The following is a 21,398-nucleotide window of genomic DNA, read 5'->3' on the forward strand; positions in this document are numbered from 1 at the left end:
GATAGACTCCACAAATGAATAAGTCAGAAGAGTGCACAAAGCTGTAATAGGTGCACTCTAAAACTATTAATTCCATCTATATAATACCACATCTTTTTCCTATTGTATAAAATCCAAACTTTCAGGCTTCTTTCTTCTCTGGCCTTAATTGAGAGCTGGGGAACATACATCCCACCCGGATATGGCTGAATCCCAGTTCCCATCTGCCTTAATTAGCCACACTAATTGTGAGGCATGAACAGAGTAATAGTTCTTCAACAATATGAGGCAGAAGGTTCCCCCATCCTGCTCTAACCAACTACATCTCACCAAACCAATTTAGGTATTTCTTCTGACATCTTAGTTTTATATATCATATTTCATTTCCATTAAGTTCAGTTAGGATTGAGTTTTAGTGGCCATGGAGGGAAATTTCATGGTTTTTTAAAACTCCACACAATGATGGAAACATTATTGAACCATCTCTGATAATTAACCGAATGGCCATCCTTCTCCCAATACAGATGATGCTTGGTAAAGTAGGTTGCCAGAAGAGTTGTGCTTGTGATAGTAGTGTCAAAATCATTATTACATAGTGATTGTGAATATCGAACAGTTACAGTTGTTTCAGATTAACATTGGCCACATAGTCACAATTCTGATACTATTGCCACAATCATAATGTTGTTTGTTAACTTCATGGCTGCTATTATACAGGTTCAGACTGCTCTTTGTAACTCAGGCTTATAGGTTCAAGAGGTCCAAGATTTGCAGGTATAATTAGAGCAACACTTTTGCCAAATTGTAAGCCACTCTGAGTCACTCTGAGTCCCCCTCAGGAAGAGAGAGAATGGGATAGACACACAATAAATACTGTATATACTCGAGTATAAGCCGACCCGAATATAAGCCGAGGCACCTAATTTTACCACTAAAATAACTGGGAAAACATTGACTCCAGTATAAGTCGAGGGTGGTAAATTTCAGAAATAAAAATAGATACCAATAAAATTACATTAATTGAGGCATCAGTAGGTTAAATGTTTTTGGATATTTACATTAAGCTCAAATTTAAGATAAGACTGTCCAACTCTGATCAAATCATTATTCTCATCTGTTTCAATGTAAATGTGCTTATGTATCCTTTTAATAATAATAGAGTAAAATAATACATGTAATAATAATAATAATAATAAATACAGGAAAATAATACATGCAATAATAAATAGAGTAAAATAATAAATGCAATAATAATATCAGAGAAATAGAGATAAATAGAGAAAAATAATAAATGTACCATATATTCTCGAGTATAAGCTGACCCAAATATAAGCCAACCAGGACCCTCACCCGAGTATAAGCCAAAGGGGGCTTTTTCAGTCTAAAAAAAAGGGCTGAAAAACTAGGCTTATACTCGAGTAGATACAGTAAATAAATATGCCCCTGTGGAGGATGGCATGTGATGATGGGCCTATTCTCCTGATCATCTTTACTAAATTGATTGTCACCACCCCTCTGACAGGTTGTACACTATGGCATCATCAGAAGAAAAGCCACATGCCTTGGTCAAAGCTGTGGAGACCCTCAGCAAAGCAAAGGATGTACGCGAAGAAGCTGAACTACTCATGAAACCTTATGCCAAGTGGGAAGAGTTCCTCATTCCAGCTCCCCTCTCCATTGCTATCCTGGGGGAGCTGATTTTCATCTCAGCAGGGCAGCAAGACTTCTCCATCCATGAGTCTCCACCGAAGGGAGGTTTCCTTCACCTCAAGTACCCACAGTCCTTTAAGGCTTCCCTGTGTCAAATGTGCAATCAAGGTTGGAGTGCCTTCAATGAGGCCCACACAAACATGGATCAGATCAGACTGCTCACAAGGGGCATCCCGGAACGAATGAAAAGAATTATACAGATACTTCTTCAGGACACCGAGGTGATGGCAGCCTTGATTCCTAACCAGCTGAAAAACCTGCAGGCCTTGACAGAGCAATGTGAAAGGCTCACTAAGGCAGTGAGGGAGAAGTTCACAGATGTGATCGGCCTCATCCAGGAACTACTTGAGACCTGCTGTAGTGCCCAACGTGGCTGTGAAAAGGAGCTAGGAGATGTGCAGATAGCTCTCAAACAAGTCAAGATCAGAGAAAAATCAGCCAAATTGGCTGAAGAGATGGCTGAACTGTATCACCAGGAGATGAAGGAGCAAATGGAAGAATCATTCCAGCAGTATAAAAAAGCCATAGGATCCATCCCCATGGGATGGGATGCAGTGGGAATGGAGTTGGCTACCAGCCTTATCCAAACTCTGGGTACTCTTTCTGTTGAGTTTACCCGCATGCTAACAATGAGGCAAGAGAATCTAGGAGAAGCAGCTGGAGGGAGCAGTGATGGGGGACTGACTTTAATCAGATCATTTATTTCCCCTAGTATCATATGTTCCAAGTCAGCTGAGCTTTTAACCTTTACCACCAGTTTCAAGAACCTCTTGGATAGACAAGGAGGCCTCAAAATCTCTATGATCCTAGATGAAAAGAGCAGGGAATTTAAAACAGCGTGGGTGAAGAAAAACTTAGAAAGGTTGAAAGACACAATTGAGAAAGAGGCAGACTGTGAGGCCAAAATAAAAGCGCAAGAGATTTGTCAAGTTGGGCTGGATGTTTGCCAACAGCTGGAGAAAATGACTTCAACAGAAGGAGGCCTTGGGCAGGTAGGGCAGAGCTTACTGAATGAGATAAATAGCCTCCATAAGAAGGCCGCAGAATTTGACTCATACAGCAAGTCCTACACTCAATCTCCAGCCTTTTTTCCCAAGCCACCCAATGTGTCCAAGATAGCAGTAGAAGAAAGCTCAGGATTGGAAAATGCCCAGCGGAAAGTGAAGCAGACCCAGGAAGCACTAAAAGCTACAAGGGAGGAATATCAGAGAAGCTTTGAGAACCTCAAGAAGCAAAATGAAGAGCTGACAGAGATCCTCTACAAGATGAGGGGTTATTATGTTAAGGAAGTAGATTTTGACACTTCCAGGAAAATGCTCATCCAGGCATTGTATGCCTTGACCCAAGTGAAAGAGCAATGGGAGAAGATGATGAGGTTTTTCCGAATTATCTCCAAATTAATTGAGTCTTCCTTTGTTTGGAGTGTGAAAGAGTTTGCTGACAGAGTGGACAGAACCAAGAGTACTTCCAGCTATTCATCCACAGCCTTCACAGCTGATCTACTTTATGGTCATATTTTTAATGTTTTCTGCATAGCCCAGCCTGTTGGTAAGATTTTTGAGTCTTCTACGCTGGTGTCAGAGAAGTACCTGATGCCACGGTTGAATAGCTTGGGCCGCATCCTGTCCATGGATCCTAACCAACCAATGTTTGCTGCTGAACGAATTGCATTTGCTGAAGGCTGTGATGCTGCACGGGAAGCAGTGAAGGAAGTGGTGCTGAAGATGAAGGCAGAGTTTGAACAAAGTCTGGAAGCCAGAGAAGAAGCCATTGAAAGTGAGATGAGAGCATTCCTGCCTACAAACTGGTATGCTGCTGAGACACATCTGAGAGTGCTGAGTCTGGAGGAGGAAAGCAAGTTTATATAACCTATGACAAAAATGGGTCCAAAATCTTTGTGGGTCCTACAAAGGAGGTGGTAGGAGGGTTGTTTGGGCAAAGCCAATATAATGTCATTAATTAATTCATTGCTCAAAGAGTCTGGATCACTATGTTGCAAACATAACACACAATGACGCAAAATCTATAATCTATTATAAGGAGGGCCGATCGGAAAGTGACCTCAGTTGGTCTATCAGCATCCCTTTTTCTGCACCTTGGTTTCAAAACGGCACAGAAATTACTGAAGCAGCGGATGAGGGACATTGCCCTGGGGGAGCTCAGAGTTCACTCAAATTCACCATGTTCTCCCTGGGCCCTGAACTGAGCCATTTAAGTCATATAATTATCTTAACAGTCTCACAGTGTGTAATTACCAAAGACTCTTCGCAAAAGCAAGACTAAACGTACTTCCATCAGAGCTGCTAAATGGCAGACTATCTGGTATCCCCTACTCCCAAAAATTATGCCCGTGCAGTGGAAATGAAATAGAATCATTACAACACATCTTGTTGCAGTGCTGCTATTACTCAGCCCAACGAGGTCAACTCATACACGCAATCCTGACCCAATTGCCTGACCATGCCCCGCAAGGGAAGGTCAGACATCTTATGGAGGATAAGCACCACGAGGTGACCCTCATGGTGGCAAAGTTCTTTGCAGTGGCAGCAAGGCTGAGAAAGAGTCTAGTCTCCAATCAGGGTATTACCTGACATTGTGTAGTTTGTGTCTGTTTAGCACATTTCCCCGGTTTTGAATGTTCTGTAAACTCCTGTATGTTATCCACTTAACAGCTGTGGGTCCATGGACTGTAATAGTGTGTGTGTGTGTGTGTGTGTGTGTGTGTGTGTGTGGTCCATGGACCGTAATAAAGTGTGTGTGTGTGTGTGTGTGTATACATATATATATATGAAGGAATAGATAAATATACACTAGCAGAATATAGCTGTTGTGTGGTCTATATCTTCAAATCCTCCCCCCAATACAGAAGTAGCCCTGCTAGCCATAAATGTAAATCACAAATACACGTTGTGGCGATATCTTTTTAGGCCAACCAAAAGGTAATAATACCTCACATAACTTTCAATGCAAACAGGATTCTTTATTAAATGAATAAAAAGGAAAGTGGAAATGCAACTCAACTCAATAAGTGAAATGGGTAATCAATGTGGGAACATGAATTCTCAAGAAGCTAAGAATTGTTGAATTTTGACCCCTTTATGTTACCTATTAGAGACTGCTGTGTTATTCAGTTAGCCAGAGAAAGCTCCAAACCTCTAGCTATAAGCTAACCCCCCCCATATCTCAAAATCGCATAGAAATTGTGTTTTTCTAAAAATTAATCACAAATAAACCTTGCTGTGACTGTTAAATGACCACTGTTTGGACTGTCATTTGCTGATAACTTTTGCAGTTGCTTTTCCCTTCTTACGAGAACACAGCTAAAGACATCATCCAGCTGAAGCTTGATTATAACCTGCTGAAGTGGGTAGCCAAACCCTGTGAAGTAAATATATGCTGAAAAATATATATTGAAAGGGCCACAACAAGACTGTGCCAGTTTTGCTGTCATAAACTATACCTGACTTTCACATACCTCACTTCCAGGACAACATATAGTGCAATGTTTTTCCAACTCCAGCATTCTCTCTCTCTCTTTCTACACACACACACACACACACACACACACACACACACACACGTTGGATAGCATAGGAAAGGGTTAACACCCCTGTTGTGTTTGTTTTGCTGTCTGTGCCCCTGTTCAGAAGATTTCCCCTCACTTTATATCCCTGTGAGAATTGGATTTTGAAAAATTTGGCTTGTTGTGCAAACAAGGATCGGTGATAAAGCTTCAGTGGAGACACCTTTTCCCCATGAGTGAATTTTCCTTCCAACATATAGATTTCTCCCACTTCCTGTTGTCACACTGCCATTTTTTTCACTACGAGTCTGATGTAAATTGGATGTTTGTAACTCAGGGACTGCCTGTACTCCTATGTAGGCCAATAGTAAACAAGTCTAACTCTGTTTTAGTAGATTCTTCAGAATTGCTGTGGATAAAAGCCATGGTAGTGGTTTAAAATCTATCCCTCTAGGTCAGTGGTTCCCAACCTTTGGGCCTCCAGGTGTTTTGGACTTCAACTCCCAGAAAGCCCGGCCAGTTTACCAGCTGTTAGGAAGTGTGGGAGCTGAAGTCCAAAACACCTGGAGGCCCAAAGCTTGGGAACCACTGCTCTAGCTGGTACCTAGTGCCTCGTCCTCTTTATTACAACTCTCCAATTCTGAGTTTTCTTCCTTATACTGTTTTTTAGAGCTCAGAGAGAACCTATTAACCTCACCCATGATGCTTTCCCTTTATACCAGACCCAATCCTTCATGTTAAGCCGGGGTTTTCATATTACAGTAGAGTCTCACTTATCCAAGCTAAACGGGCCGGCAGAAGCTTGGATAAGCGAATATCTTGGATAATAAGGAGGGATGAAGGAAAAGCCTATTAAACATCAAATTAGGTTATGATTTTACAAATTAAGCACCAAAACATCATGTTATACAACAAATTTGACAGAAAAAGTAGTTCAATATGCAGTAATGTTATGTTGTAATTACTGTATTTACGAATTTAGCACCAAAATATCATGATATATTAAAAACATTGACTACAAAAATGGCTTGGATTATCCAGAGGCTTGGATAAGCGAGGCTTGGATAAGTGAAACTCTACTGTATTTACAATTGCCTTGGTAACATCACTAGCAACATCTTTAGCAATATTATGAACAGCTGTTTTAGCATGGGATTTAATGATGTTCAAGCCTCTTCTTAAGAAATGGAGTTGCTCTTTCTGAAAGGACTTCTGATACCCTAGAAGACCACTTCCTGCCTGGATCCTGTAAAAATCCCCATAAAAACCAACTTGAAGGAGAAGCATCCACCCCTTCTGCTCTCTCTGCTCTCAACAGAGCTGCTAGAGAGAGAGAGAGAGAGAGAGAGAGAGAGAGAGAGAGAGAGAGAGAGAGAGAGAGAGAGAGAGAGTGCAAACAGAGAGAGATGTTGCTCACTTTTGTACTGATTGATAGATGAATTAAGCTTTATGCAGCTGGCACATACCTCTTTCCTCATAATTCGCGGAGTCTAGCTGAAATTTGGCTAATGTGTTTTAAGGGGTCAAGTAACTGGGTTACACTTTTTGTTTATCCTCCATCAATGATTAATAGCCTTGGATTACCTTTGGCTTTACTCAAATACCCAAAGAGTTAGACACACAAACTTACATTTAGTATAAGGAAACCAACAGGGAAAGGGATTTGAATGATCTGATAAAGAGACTGAGCACTATGAGTTGTTGCTTAACCTGTACTTCATAGAATCATAGAGTTGGAAGAAACCGCAAAGGCCATCCAGTCCAACCTCTTGCCATGCAGTTAATTGGCTCAGAAGCACAGTGCAGAGATGCAGATCAGATGTGAATACACAAACACACAAAGCTCCATGTCGTAGTCCAACTCTGATGCATTTCTAAATTGTTGCTTAATGCCATTCACACTAAAAGAGCTCTCTTCTATGATGAGGCTAATACATGTTGCTAATTAGAAAGTGAAGGAAGACCATGCTACAAATGGATAGACATAAACCAGGCATGGGCAAACTTTGGCCCTCCAGGTGTTTTGGATTTCAATTTCCACAATTCCTAACAGCCTGTAGGCTGTTAGGAATTGTGGGAGTTGAAGCCCAAAACACCTGGAAGGCTGAAGTTTGCCCATGACTGATATAAATCATGACATGACAGGCCTGGGTTTGCAAGACGTGACAAGTTTTCTCATGACTACAGCACCTGGAAGTCTCTCATGCTTAAAGCCAACATAAGTCAAGTAAATGGCAAATAACAAGAATGAGAACAACAACAGAAGTGCCCGATATCTTCCAAATTCAACCACTATCAGGGCCCTTCTACATTGCCATATAAAATACAGATTATCTGCTTTAAACTGGATTATATGGCAGTGTCTACACTGTCATATAATCCAGTTCAAAGCAGATAATATGAATTATCTGCTTTGATAATCTAGATTATATGTTAAAGTAGAAGGAGCCTCAGATAATTATGCGCTCATCTTGACCAATAGCATCCAACACACTGACATTTATTCTAATGGAACAGTCTGTTAAAAACATTTTTGCTTTGTCCAAAATCTGTGCCTGTTTGTGTCTTTTTCTTTTGTTATATCTTTGTAGTTGTACTTGAAACCCCAATAAATACTAATTAAAATACTGCATCGTAAATTCTTTTTACAATAATTGTAAGATTTATGTTTCATAGTATTCTTACACTTTCTAACTGCTCAGCCCAAGATCTGGTAAAGTGTCAGCTCACCACAGCCGCTCCTGAATGAACACACAAGACTCTCTGTGATATCACCAGAAACTTTTACTGTAGGAAACATGAACATCAGAAAAGCCAAGAATGGGATACTACGGCCAACCCTCCTTTATATACCCTCCCCCTCATTTGAACAGTCTCTTCCCGCTCAGTAAAACCCCGCGCAAATTCCCCGCCAAGTCCAGCAGCCGTTTCTTCTCCAAGTCCTGAGCCGCAGGTGTCTTATCAATGTCAGTGACCCTGAAACTCAGAGCCACATCCAGGCTCTAGTAGCAGGGTTCTGACATGGCGTCCTCCTCCCCTTCATCCTGGAAGGAAAAGATTAAACACAACTATTGTTCTCCGCCGTCCAGAGTTCCTTTATACTTTTTTAACAGGCTGCAATGGAATACCGGGTGTATCTTTCCTAGGCCCTTGGGTAGCCTCAGCTCATAGGTCACTTCGTTTATTCTTTTTGCTACCCTGAATGGTCCTATATAGCGTGGAGCCAATTTCTTGGATGGGAATCCCAATTTTAGGTTTTTTGTGCTCAGCCAAACCAGATCTCCTTCGCCCAATTTGTCCCCCTCTCGGCGCCTACGATCCGCAAAGAGCTTGTACTTCTTTTGTGTTTCCCGCAATGCCTCTACTACGGTTTGCCACCCTTGCTTGATTTTGGCCGGCCATTCCTCGTCGGTCTGGCCCTCCCCTTCCTTCCACTCGGGTAGCCTGGGGAAAGGTGCCACCTCCTGTCCGTATACTATTTCGAATGGGGCACGACCTGTGGCCGAATGTACGGCCCCGTTAAAAGCCATCTCAGCAAACGGTAGAAGGTCCGCCCAATCATCCTGTCTATAATTGGTGTACATCCTTAAAAATTGGCACAGTGTCTGTTGGGTACGTTCGACCCCCCCGTTGGTCGCGGGATGAAAGGCCGAGCTCAGGTTCCTTTCTGCTCCTAACAGCTGTAAGAATTTTCCCCAAAATTTTGCAGTAAATTGGACTCCCCGGTCGCTAATTATTTTGTCGGGACACCCATGTAGGCGATATACATGCTTCACATACAAATCAGCAAGTTTTTCAGCTGAAGGGAGTTTTGGCAGGGCCACAAAGTGTGCCTGTTTTGAGAATAGGTCCAATATTGTCCAAATGTATCTGTGGCCTCTGCTGGGGGGTAGTTCGCCTACAAAATCCATGGCTACGCATTCCCATGGCCTCATGGGCTCCACCACCTTCTGCAATAGCCCCTGGGGCTTCCCCGGTGGTGTTTTTCCCTCTGCACATAATTCACACTGCGTGACGTACCCCCTGGCGTCTTTCCTCATTCCGGGCCACCAGCATTGTCTGGCCAACAGTTTAATAGTCCTGGTGGGGCCTAGATGACCCGCACCTTTGTTATCATGGTACTTCCTTAACATTTCTCGTCTTAAACATTCAGGGATATACAATTTCTTATTTACAAACACCAAATCCCCACACAATTCTCCCTTTTCTTTGTTAGTTTGTAACCATTTGTCCATTCCATACGCTCGCTTCAACTCTTCCTCCCATATTTCTCCTCCCCCCGTGGAAATGGCAGTACGTTTGTTTTCTTTGGCCGCTTGTGCTCGAGTTAGTACTGCCAGGCCCCATTGCTTATCTAGGAATAGGCTCCCTTCAGATTCCTGAATTCCTCCCCCGTGCTGAGGCATCCGAGAGAGAGCGTCAGCGAGTATGTTATGTTTCCCCTGGAAGAATCTGAGTCTGAAATCAAAACGGCTGAAATATTGGGCCCATCTAATTTGCTTCGCTGATAGTTTACGAGGGGATCTTAGATACTGTAAATTTCTATGATCAGTCCACACCTCAAACGGTGTTCCACTTCCTTCCAGAAAGTGTCTCCAGCACTCTAGTGCTTTTAGAATAGCTAAGGCTTCACTCTCCCAAATTGGCCAGTTTTTTTCTGTATCGCTAAACTTTTTTGACAGATAGCCACATGGCTTCAGGTTCCCCCCCTCGTCTTTCTGTAGCAGAACTGCCCCATATGCCCGGTCTGATGCATCGCAATGTAATACAAAGGCTTTAGACATATCAGGGTGCTGTAGGACAGGCTCCTCAGTAAAACGCTTTTTAAGGGCTTCGAAAGCTTCCTGGCATTCTATTGTCCATGTCAGTTTGGCCCCTGGGGCCTTCACTTTGGCTGTTTCTCCCCTGCCTTTAGTCTTTAACAAATCCGTTAATGGCAAAGTGAGGCGCGCAAAGTCCTTGATAAATGTTCTATAGAAGTTTGCGAACCCTAGGAAGGATTGCAGCTGCTTCCGTGTTTTGGGGGCTTCCCACCCCCTCACGTCTTCTACCTTCGCAGGGTCCATCGCCACTCCCTGGGAGGAAATCCTATACCCCAGAAAGTCTATCTGGTCTTTATTGAACTCGCACTTGGCAAGCTTCGCATACAGTTTTGCTTCTCTCAACTTTTGCAGGACTTCCCTGACTAGTTCTATGTGTTGCTCCTTAGTCCGAGATATTATCAATATGTCATCTAAAAAAACAAAGACCCCCTTGTACAACAATGGATGCAACACTTCGTTGATTAATTGCATGAACGCGGCACCTCCGCCGCACAAACCGAAGGGGAGCACACGATAATTGAATAATCCGAATGCACAGGAGAAGGCCGTCTTCCACCTGTCCTCTGGTTTGATCTGCAATTTATGGTACGCTTCAATTAAGTCCAATTTAGTGAATATCTGTCCCTCCGATAACTGGGCGATCAAGTCCTTCACTAAGGGTAGGGGGTATTTATTTACAGAACTGATTGCATTCAGGCCCCTGTAGTCAATGCAGAGCCTCAGCGTTTGGTCCTTTTTCCGCCTGAACAACACAGGCGCCCCTAGAGGGGAATTTGAAGGCTCTATGAAACCCCTCGCTAGGTTTTTATCAATGTATTTTCTCAGTTCCTCCTTTTCCCTAGCCGACATTGGGTATATTTTTGCCTTGGGAAGCTCTGCTCCTGGGACTAGCTCTATCTTCACTTCAACTCTCCGCTTCGGTGGGAAACTGTCTGCTTCCTTCTCATCAAATACATCCACAAAATCCCGATACTCTGGGGGTAATTTATCTGCCAGTTCTGCTATCCTGATAGAGTCTTCCTCCCCCCTTTTCCCCGGCTCTCTCTCCACTTCCTGGCTCCCTTCTTCCAACTTCATCCTGAAGATCATGCTCTTATCCTCCCAGTTGATTTGCGGGTTGGCCTGCCCCAGCCATGGCATGCCTAGTATAACATTATAGCTGGCTATTTGTGATATCACAAATGACACCTTTCCTTCCCAACTCCCTATCTTACACTTTACATCTTCGGCACTGTACTTAGCTAATGATCCCGATGCTGTGGATCCGTCCAACTGCGAGAAAGCTATTGGGGATTCTAGGTTCGTTCTTTCGCATCCCAATCCCTCGGCTAATTCAGGGGAGATGATGTTCCTGGAACATCCACAATCCACAAATGCTTTGCAGGTTGCTTGTTTGCTGCCACTTTCAAGCTGAATGGGGACCACTATCATGGCTTTGTCCTGACTTACCAACCCCCCCGAGTGGTGCCTCATCGGTGGTTCTTCCTCGGCGCGTTTCCCTGCCACGGCTCTTGGTTTGGGCGGGCCTCCGCCTTCCCCTTTTCTCTGCCAGCACTCGGCAGCCCTGTGGCCCAAACGGCCGCACACGAAGCAGCCCCTCCTGCTGGTGCTCACGTTCCCTGTCGGCTCCGTTCTCCTCCCGGCTGGGGTTGATCCCTCCTTCCGGCTCCCCTCTTTCATCTGCGGCCGCTGCTGTAGCCCTCCTCGGTGCCTCCTCGCCTGGGCCAGCGATGTCTCGATGCGCCCCGCCAGCTGAATCCATCCGCGCAGTGTGTCAGGCTCATCACGATGCACCGCCCAGGAGAGGATCTCCCGCCTGAGACCCTCTTTGAAGAGTTCTATCTTTGTTACTGCAGACCATTCCGGCACCTTTTCAGCGAGGCATTGGAACTCCTCCGCATACTCAGATACTGACCTCTGCCCCTGGGAGACGGTCTTCAACTTCTCCCTCGCCCGGATCTGCTCCAGTGGATCTCGGAAACGGGTCTCCAGGGCCCCCATAAAGCGTCGGAGTGACCCCAGACATGGGTCGTGCCGCGCGTGCAGTTGAACGTACCAGCTGGCCGCTCCCCTCTTCAACACTGCACCAATGGCCCGTACCCGGCTGGATTCCGTTCTAAAAGTGTGAGCATTGTCCTCCATATAGCCCCTCACCGTGGTCAGGAAAAAATCCAGTTCAGAGGACTCTCCCCCAAACTCGATCCTTAGTTCCTCTCGTCTCGGTAGGGGTCCCTGTGGTGGCAATCCCCAATTCTCCGCCCGTCGCAAGCCCCCTTGCGGACCAGTGGGCCCCGCTGCTGCTTCTCTTGGCCCTGTGCCACGCCCGGCATTCGCCAGGGGCACCAGGGTCTCAGTTGGGAGCGTAGCCGGGATTCTCGGAGGCTTTTCCCCTTCGTCGTCACTCTCCTCCACCCGCGTCAGGCTTGTTTGGATCTTGGGCCGGGCACCGGGCTCCTTTCGCATTTCCCTTCCCTTCGGTGCTGGGAGGTCTGCAAAGCCCTGGCTGCTTCCCACGCTCACGTCCCACATTGAGCTAGCCCGAAGTTCCCTTCCTCTCTCCGGCTCCGCCAAAACCGCCAGGCGCTCCACCGCCCTCGACATCACTGCCAGGGTGGTCTCCATCGCCGACATCCTCTCCTCCAGAAACACCATCCTTTGTGGGCCTGGGGAAGGTGAACCTTCCTCTCCTCCGGTGCTGTCTCCCCGCACCACTCCACGCCTCTGGGTTACCCCATTTGGCTGGGCATAAGCGGTGGATGACGCCAGGGCCGCCAGCTGGTGGAACTCAGCGTCCGGCTCGGGAGTGGCCCTTTCCGACCTTCCTCCTCCTGCGCCCAAGAGCTCTTCATCCTCCACTTGCATGTTACACCTCACCGCTACAGCGGGATGGTGTCCGTATTCTTGGCTTAGTGTCAGCTCACCACAGCCGCTCCTGAATGAACACACAAGACTCTCTGTGATATCACCAGAAACTTTTACTGTAGGAAACATGAACATCAGAAAAGCCAAGAATGGGATACTACGGCCAACCCTCCTTTATATACCCTCCCCCTCATTTGAACAGTCTCTTCCCGCTCAGTAAAACCCCGCGCAAATTCCCCGCCAAGTCCAGCAGCCGTTTCTTCTCCAAGTCCTGAGCCGCAGGTGTCTTATCAATGTCAGTGACCCTGAAACTCAGAGCCACATCCAGGCTCTAGTAGCAGGGTTCTGACAGTAAAGTGTACTTAAACTCGTGGATGGACTGGAATTTCCTCTCTCCCCTAGGTCCCTTCTAGACGGCAATATAATTCAGATTATCAAAGCAGATAATCCACATTATCTGCTTTGAACTGAATTATACGAGTCTACACTGCCATAGAATCGTGTTCAAAACAGATAATCTGGATTTTATATGGCAGTGTAGAAGAGGCCCTAAAAGCATACACTGTGTATGTGATTGATATGACTGCAACATGGAGATATGTGTGTCTGTACATGTGAATCCTTACCCTTTGCCTCTGAATTAATTTACTCCCCATGTTCTTGGGAAAAGCAATCAGGAATCCAAGCAATAAGGAGATTTAAAGAGTTTGAAGAAGCAGTTCAAAACCATTCTGAACCTTGAAGTTTGCTGAACCAAAACATGAGATCTAGGGACAGTCCCCGGCGATGACGTTAATCAATATGCATTAAGAACCAGTTAAGCAACAACTCATAAACACATCCAGATTGCAAAACTTGGTGCTCATCCTCTTTATCAGATTGCTCCATTCCATTCCAGGGTCAGACGTGTTGGATTTTATTACCAGACGCAAATATCAGTGTTTAACTGCCACTTGGGTAATTCTGTAAAGTCAAAAATAAGCCAAGGCTGTCAATTGTCCATGAAAGATAAGCAAAATGTATAGATAGCAAACTATGTTGTAAACTCAGTTGCTTGACTCCCCCTTGAACACATCAGTCAAAATGCAGATAGATTCAGCAAACTAAAAAGTTATGGGAGCACAAAGCTTTATTACGTTATTTCCAAACTGTGTCTTTTAATCACATTTTTTAAGAATTGGGGAATCCAGGCTCTTATCCTTCTTTACTTTAATCCTGGACTGGGAAACATATGTCCCACACAGATGTGGCTGGACAACAGTTCCCATTAGCTTTTACTAGCTTGGCCAATGGTTGGACATGATAGTAGTTTATCAACATTAGTTTCAGTTCAGGTAACCTTATTGCTGTCATGTACAAGCTCAGGCTCAGGGGTCTGATTGCTCAATAACACACACCTCACTTCCCAACATACACTGCACATTCTGGGAGGAGAAACATGGCCAAACTGAAAATTTTCCACTCAGTAGAAAATCTAAGGTATTTCCTACAAGGCAGACTCCAGCAATACATGGAGCGAGAGTTGCCAGATGTACAAGCTGGGTTTAGAAAAGGCAGAGGAACGAGAGACCAAATTGCCAATATCTGCTGGATAATGGAGGAAGGCAGGGAGTTTCAGAAAAACATCTATTTCTGTTTTATTGACTATTCTAAAGCCTTTGACTGTGTGGATCATAATAAATTGTGGCAAGTTCTAGGTGGTATGGGGATACCGAGTCACCTTATCTGTCTCCTGAGGAATCTGTATAACGACCAAGTAGCAACAGTCAGAACACACCACGGAACAACAGATTGGTTCAAGATTGGGAAAGGAGTATGGCAGGGCTGTATACTCTCACCCTACCTATTCAACTTGTAAGCAGAACACATCATGCGACAAGGGGGTTTGATGAATCCAAGGCTGGACTTAAAATTGCTGGAAGAAACATTAACAACCTTAGATATGCATATGATACCAGCTGAGGAGCCTTCTCACCAAGGTAGAAGAAAGTGCAAAAGCTGGATTTCAGTTAAACATCAAGAAAACCAAGATTATGGCAACCAGACTGATTGATAACTGGCAAATAGAGGGAGAAAACATGGAGGCAGTGACAGAATCTGTATTTCTAGGCACAAAGATTACTGCAGACCCAGACTGCAGCCAGAAAATCAGAAGACGTTTACTTCTTGGGAGGAGAGCAATGGCCAACCTCGATAAAATAATGAAGAGAAGAGACATCACACTCGCAACGAAGGTCCACATAATTAAAGCAATGGTATTCCCTGTAGTAACCTATGGATGTGAGAGCTGGACCATAAGGAAGGCTGAGCGAAGGAAGATAGATGCTTTTGAACTCTGGTGCTGGAGGAAAATCCTGAGAGTGCCTTGGACCGCAAGAAGATCCAACCAGTCCATCCTCCCTAAATTATGATTCCCTAAATTTCTGTGGGAAGAAACTCCACAATAGTTAAAAAGAGACACAGGTTTAGCTGTCCCACTCTAAAAAACATCTGGCCATTATAACTTCTAAAAGCCTGCATAGATATTTGAGGAATGCTGATAAAAAGGGATTGAGGATAAGCAGCCAATCTGTTCTCAAGTTTTGGATGTTTGTCTTCGAGAAGTTAAAATCTTCCTTTCCCCCAACAGAAACATCCAAAGAATTAGTTTTGGATTTGTGAGGAATTAGCTTCAACGCCCTTTGTCAGCCAGAGATATTTCAAAATACTTTGGGGGGGGAGGAGGAGGATGGCTGGTCACAATACCTATATATGAGGTCTTGCACTGAGAACTGAGCAGACTGCATCCTGGGCTTTTGAGTTTTTGGCTCCACAAAAGGTGCGTAAACTTTGATAGAGGAGGGTATGTCTGAAAAGTTTATCCTAGAGAAAGGTCTCTTTCCTATCGCACTCTGATAACACTTTAACTGCCATGATTCTATTCTATGGAAACCTGACATTTGCAGTTTCGAGATGTATTCAGAATTCTCTGCCATAGAGCTCCAATGCATCTCCAAACTATAATCCCCAGGATCCCACAGGATACAGTCACTGGCAGTGAAAGTGGAATCATAATGCTATGATAATGAATGGGGCTTGAGACCACACACAGAAGATGAGATATGGTAGAATGCCATACCTTTTAGTCTTAAGTACAGAAACAGCAGTGAGTAATATATTTAAAAAGATAGTTTTGGGGTGGGTTATTCTTTGTGGTGCCTTAAAAATAATTTAGATCACTAAACATTACAATGTTTGGTATATATTCTCTTGCAAGTTCTCTTGGAAAGAAACTAATATTATGGGAGCGGAAGGGAATTATGGAATGGGGAAATAATCCCCAGCTCTTTCAGGTTGTGCAATTAGAGTACTTTGATAGAAATTTAAATGCTGAAACAACATCCCATGGAATCCTAGCATTTCTAGTTTAATAAGGCACTACAATCCCCAGACTGTATGTACCTTCTGTTTGGTCTATGAATTTCATAAGGTTTTCATAAGGAAAGCATGCTCAGAGGTGGTTTTATCAGTTCCCTCCTTGGAAATATACCCTACTGCACCTGGTATTCATTGGTAGCCTCCCATCCAAGTACTAACCAGGGATACCTCTGCTTAGGTTAAATCTTTCCACTTATAACTTTCCCATGTTATCCCTTTGTGTCTTATGCTTTTGTTATTTTATAAAGTCTATTAAGAGAGTGGTAGGTTGGAAGAGATAGTAAAGGGGCATGCATTCTGCACGTTCTCTGAGTCAGAAAGGGACTCCTGAGAACATGCAGAGTGCATGCCCCTTCAGTACAGCATAGCTGCTATTTTTTAAATATTGGAAGTGCATGGAAGGGCATGAAGACTTCTGTTTAGAAGCCGGAGTGATATGTGAGGAGCCAACCTAAAAGCAACCTACAAGTAGGTTGTTCCTCTGCTGGTGAACCTCCTTTTGTTACCAGAAGGAAAAACAATCCTTGGTCTGCTTTCTTGAAAGATCGTTCCCACAAAATCAATACTACAGGGGAAAAAATCATTTCAAAAGTTCATTTAAAAAGGAATTAACTCCTATTCATTATCATAGCATTCTTAGAAGTAATTTAATATCATTACTAAGTCACAAAGTAATACATTTTGGCAAAGCCTGTAGATGGGAAATAGAATTATTCTGCAGAACATGCGTAACTCTGTATGGATATGCACACAGAAATCGTATGGGAGCATGAATGCACTTTAGATTTCTGCAAGAACAGCTTTATGGGTTTCTCTCCTTCTGTTAAAAATACACTGTGCTCCTTCTGTTCCACATTCAAGATGAATAATCACAGAGAGCAATATATAGTTTTGCAAAGCAATAAAGAAATCTTCCCAATATGTTAAATGTACGGTACTGCATTTCAGAAAATATCATTTTGTCTTATAATAATTGCAAAGTTTCTGCTTAAGGGTATTCTTACAATATCTACTTTCTCAACTCTTACTTTATTAATATGGCCTGCATTGAATGCATATTTCTCTGTTGTCATCTGTGGAGGAAAAATTCAGGGAAAGACAATCATTTGTTGCCGAATAGGATGGTCTTGCAGAAGTAGAATCTTGGTGGTGGGTTCATAAATGACGGTGAAGACCTGCTCTGGATCCACATGGTCTGTCATAATGAGGACATAGATTTTCAGATGAAAGGCAGTCACAGCAAGGGTTTGTTTGATGTGCCTTCCTCTGGACACGTTTTTCCTTTTCACCCTCCATTTGTGCATCTTCACTGTTGGTAATAGGCCCGGGCTGTGGCGCAGGCTGGAGAGCAAGCCAGCTGCAACCAGCTGCAATGAATCACTCTGACCAGGAGGTCATGAGTTCGAGGCCCGCTCGGAGCCTATGTTTGTCTTGTCTTTGTTCTATGTTAAAAGGCATTGAATGTTTGCCTATATGTGTAATGTGATCCCTTCGGGGTGAGAAGGGCGGAATATAAATGCTGTAAATAAATAAATAAATAAATAAATAAATAAATTGGTAATAACTGACCTCCAGTTGCAGCGCTCGACTGTCAGGGCTTCTCAGTTCTTGTTGTTTATGCCACATTTTAGGTTAGATTTAAAACTATCTTTAAATGTTGTTGCATTATGATATTATATATATTCTGGAAATTTAATACAAAGTATTATTTAAAAAGAGGTCAGAGATTTGCATCTGCTAGGATAATTAGAGCAACAATGTGATCATGTCACAAATGGTATTGGATGCTGGGCCCCTCCTCTTACCATCTTTGCTTAGTAATCTGTCACTTCTCCTCTGGCAGATTGTTCACTATGGCATCCCCAGAAGAAAAGACACGTGCCTTGGTCAAGGCTGTGGAGACCCTCAGCAAAGCAAAAGATCTACGCCAAGAAGCGGAACTTGTCATGAAACCTTATGCAAACTGGGAAGAGTTCCTGATACCAGCTCCCCTCTCCATTGCTATCCTGGGGGAATTGATTTTTATCTCATCAGGACAGCAAGACTTCTCCATCAACTTAAAGCCACCCAAGGAAGGCTTCCATCATCTCAAGTTTCCAGAGTCCTTCAAGGCTTCCCTATGTCAAGTGAGCAATCAAGGTTGGGGTGCTTTCAACGAGGCCCACACAAACATGGATCAGATCAGGTTGCTTTCAAGGGGCATTCCACAACGGATGAAAACAATTGTGCAGACTCTTCTTCAGGAAGCTGAGGTGGTGACGGCCTTGATTCCTAGCCAACTCAAAAACCTCCAGGCAATGACAGAGCGATGTGTAGAGCTGGCCAAGGCAGTGAATGCTAAGTTTGCGGATGTGATCAAATTGATCCAGGAACTCCTTGAGGCTTGCCTCAATGCCAAACATGGTTATGAGCAGGAGCTGGTGGATGTGAAGATAGCTCTGGAACAAGCTGAGATCCGAAAAAAATCAGCCAAAGAGGCCAAAAAGATGGCTGAACAGTATCATAAGTTAATGAAGAAGCAAGTAGAGGAGTCCTACCAGCATTATAAAAAGGCCATGGATTCCATCCCCACAGGGTGGGATGCAGTGGGAATGGAAGTGGTTACCAACCTTAATCAAATCTTGGGTAATCTTTCTGTTGAGTTCACCCGCATGTTAGCAATGAGGCAGGGGATTGTGAGAGAAGGAGCTGACAGGAACGCTGGTGGGGAACAGGCTGTGATGACGCCATTTATTCCAGCTAGTATCATATGTTCCAAGTCAGCTGAGCTTTTAACTTTTGCAACCAGCTTGAAGAACCTCTTAGATGGACATGGAGGTCTCAAGGTCCCCTTGATTCTTGATAAAAACACTGGAGAAGTCAAAACAAGGTGGGTGACCACAAACTTACAAAGGCTGAAAGCCTCCATTGATAAAGAAGTAGATTGCGAGGCCAAAGCAAAAGCTCAAGTGATTTGTCAAGTTGGACTGGATATTTGCCAACAGCTGGAGGAAATGGCTTCCTCAGAAGGTGGTCTTGGGCAGGTAGGGCACAGCTTACTGAGTGAGATTAATCAACTCCATAAGAATGCAGCAGAATTTGATTCGTACAGCAAGTCCTACACTCGATCTCCAGCCTTTTCTCCCAAACCACCCAACTTGTCCAAATTGGCAGCAGCAGAAAGTTTAGGGTTAGAAAATGCCCACCTGAAAGTGAAGCAGAGCCAGGAGGCACTGAAGGCCACAAGGGAGGAATATCAGAAAAGCTTTGAGAACTTCAAGAAGCAGAACGAGGAGCTGGCGGAGATCCTTTGCACTATGAGAAGTTATCAGGTCAAGGAGGTGGATTTTGACACTGCCAGAGAAATGCTCATCAAGGGACTGAATGCCCTGGGGAAACTGAAGGAGCAATGGGAGAAGATGATACAGTTTTTCCAAATGATCTCCAACTTAATTGGGTCTTGCTTGGCTTGGAGCGTGAAAGATTTTGTCGACACAGTAGAGAGTACCACTAAAATCTCAGCTTATACATTCAATGCCTTCACAGCAGATATAGTTTATGGATATATTTTTAATGCTTCCAGTGTGGCTCAACTAGTAGTCATGATTTCTGAGACTTACATGGAGGTATCGCAGAAATACCTGATGGAGCGGATCAGCAGCTTAGGTCGTATCCTGACCATGGAACCTAATCACCCAGCGTTAGCCACCGAACGCGTCACGTTGGCCGAAGGCTGTGACGCAGCACAGAAAGCAGTAAAGGAGCTGGTGTTGGAAAAGAAGGAGGAGTTTTTGCGAAGTCTGGATGCCAGAGAAGAAGCTGTCGAAAGGGAGATGAGAACATTGTTGCCTGGAAAGGAGGGTGGGGTAGAGCTGAAAGAGCTCAGTGTGGAGGAGGATGACTTTATATAAGATGTGAAGAAGTGGATCCAAGGATGATTGGGCAAAACAAAGGGGATATTGTTGATTAATTCATAGCTCAAAGGATCTTGAGTAGTGGTTCTCAACCTTTGGTCCTCCAGGTGTTTTGAACTTCAGCTCCCACAATTCCTAACAGCTGGTAAGCTGGCTGGGATTTCTGGGAGTTGAATTCCAAAACACCTGGAGGACCAAAGGATGAGAACCACTGGTCTAGACTAAGGTAAGGTAAAGGTTTCCCTTGATGTTAAGTCCAGTCATGTCTGACTCTGGGGGTTGGTGCTCATCTCCATTTCTAAGCTGAAGAGCCAGCGTTGTCCATAGACACCTCCAAGGTCATGTGGCCGGTATGACTGCATGGAGCACCGTTACCTTCCCGCCAGAGCAGTACCTATTGATCTACTCACATTGGCATGTTTTTGAACTGCCAGGTTGGCAGAAGACTACTATGCTGCAAATATAAGACACAGTGACACAGAATCTGTATATTAAAATAATTAAAAGGAATAAACTTATAATGTAAGGAATGAATAAACAACCATATATTGGGAGATTACAGCTGTTGTGTAGTGTCTCCATATTCTTTCTAGAATGCAGAAGTAGTCCCATTGGCCATAAATGTAATTTAGAAGTACACATTATGCTGTTACCTTTATTTGGCCAACCAAATGCTGAAAAAACATAACATATCTTTCAAAGTAAGGGGATTCTTTATGAGATGAATAAAAAGGAAAATGAAAGTGGAACTCAAGTCAAGCCATTTTCTGGGGTGTTTCTACACTGGGCATGGGCAAACTTTGGCCCTCCAGGTGTCTTTGACTTCAACTCCCACAATGCCTAACAGCTCGTAGGCTGTTAGGCATTGTGGGAGTTGAAGTCCAAAACACCTAGAGGGCCAAAGTTTGCCCATGCCTGGTCTACACTGTAGAATTAAAGTAGTATTACTTGTGAGATGTAGCTTCATAAGGTCTTCAGCCTTCTCTGCCAAAGAGTGTTGGTGCCTCACTCTAAACTACAACTCCCATGACTCTGCAGCATTGAGCCCCATTGCCGTGGCTCAGTGCTATGTACTTTGGTGAGGCACAAGTTCTCTTTGGCCTTGTAAAACTGCCCATCCCAGGATTCCATAGCACTGAGCCATGGCAGTTAAAGAGGTGTACAATGGTGGATCCCAACTGCCAACCGCCA

The 21,398-nt window shown here is 44.1% G+C and overlaps 2 protein-coding genes across 2 annotated transcripts; one reads left to right on the forward strand and one right to left on the reverse strand.

The window, feature by feature from the left end:
- Positions 1 to 7,929: 7,929 nt before the first annotated feature.
- Positions 7,930 to 13,251, reverse strand: LOC134295951 (uncharacterized). The gene is made up of 2 exons (XM_062969528.1): positions 11,485 to 13,251; positions 7,930 to 8,256 (listed from the first exon to the last, which is right to left on the reverse strand). The coding sequence occupies exons 1-2, from the start codon at positions 13,030 to 13,032 to the stop codon at positions 8,215 to 8,217; spliced, it is 1,590 nt and encodes a 529-aa protein (XP_062825598.1). The 5' UTR covers positions 13,033 to 13,251; the 3' UTR covers positions 7,930 to 8,214.
- Positions 13,252 to 15,577: 2,326 nt separating this feature from the next.
- LOC103281111 (uncharacterized) lies at positions 15,578 to 20,766 on the forward strand. The gene is made up of 2 exons (XM_008121953.3): positions 15,578 to 15,715; positions 18,158 to 20,766. Exon 2 carries the CDS (start codon positions 18,168 to 18,170, stop codon positions 20,202 to 20,204), a length of 2,037 nt encoding a protein of 678 aa, XP_008120160.2. The 5' UTR covers positions 15,578 to 15,715; positions 18,158 to 18,167; the 3' UTR covers positions 20,205 to 20,766.
- Positions 20,767 to 21,398: the final 632 nt, after the last annotated feature.

The sequence above is a fragment of the Anolis carolinensis genome, chromosome 2 (genome assembly GCF_035594765.1).
Source record: "Anolis carolinensis isolate JA03-04 chromosome 2, rAnoCar3.1.pri, whole genome shotgun sequence".
NCBI classification, from domain to species: domain Eukaryota; kingdom Metazoa; phylum Chordata; class Lepidosauria; order Squamata; family Dactyloidae; genus Anolis; species Anolis carolinensis.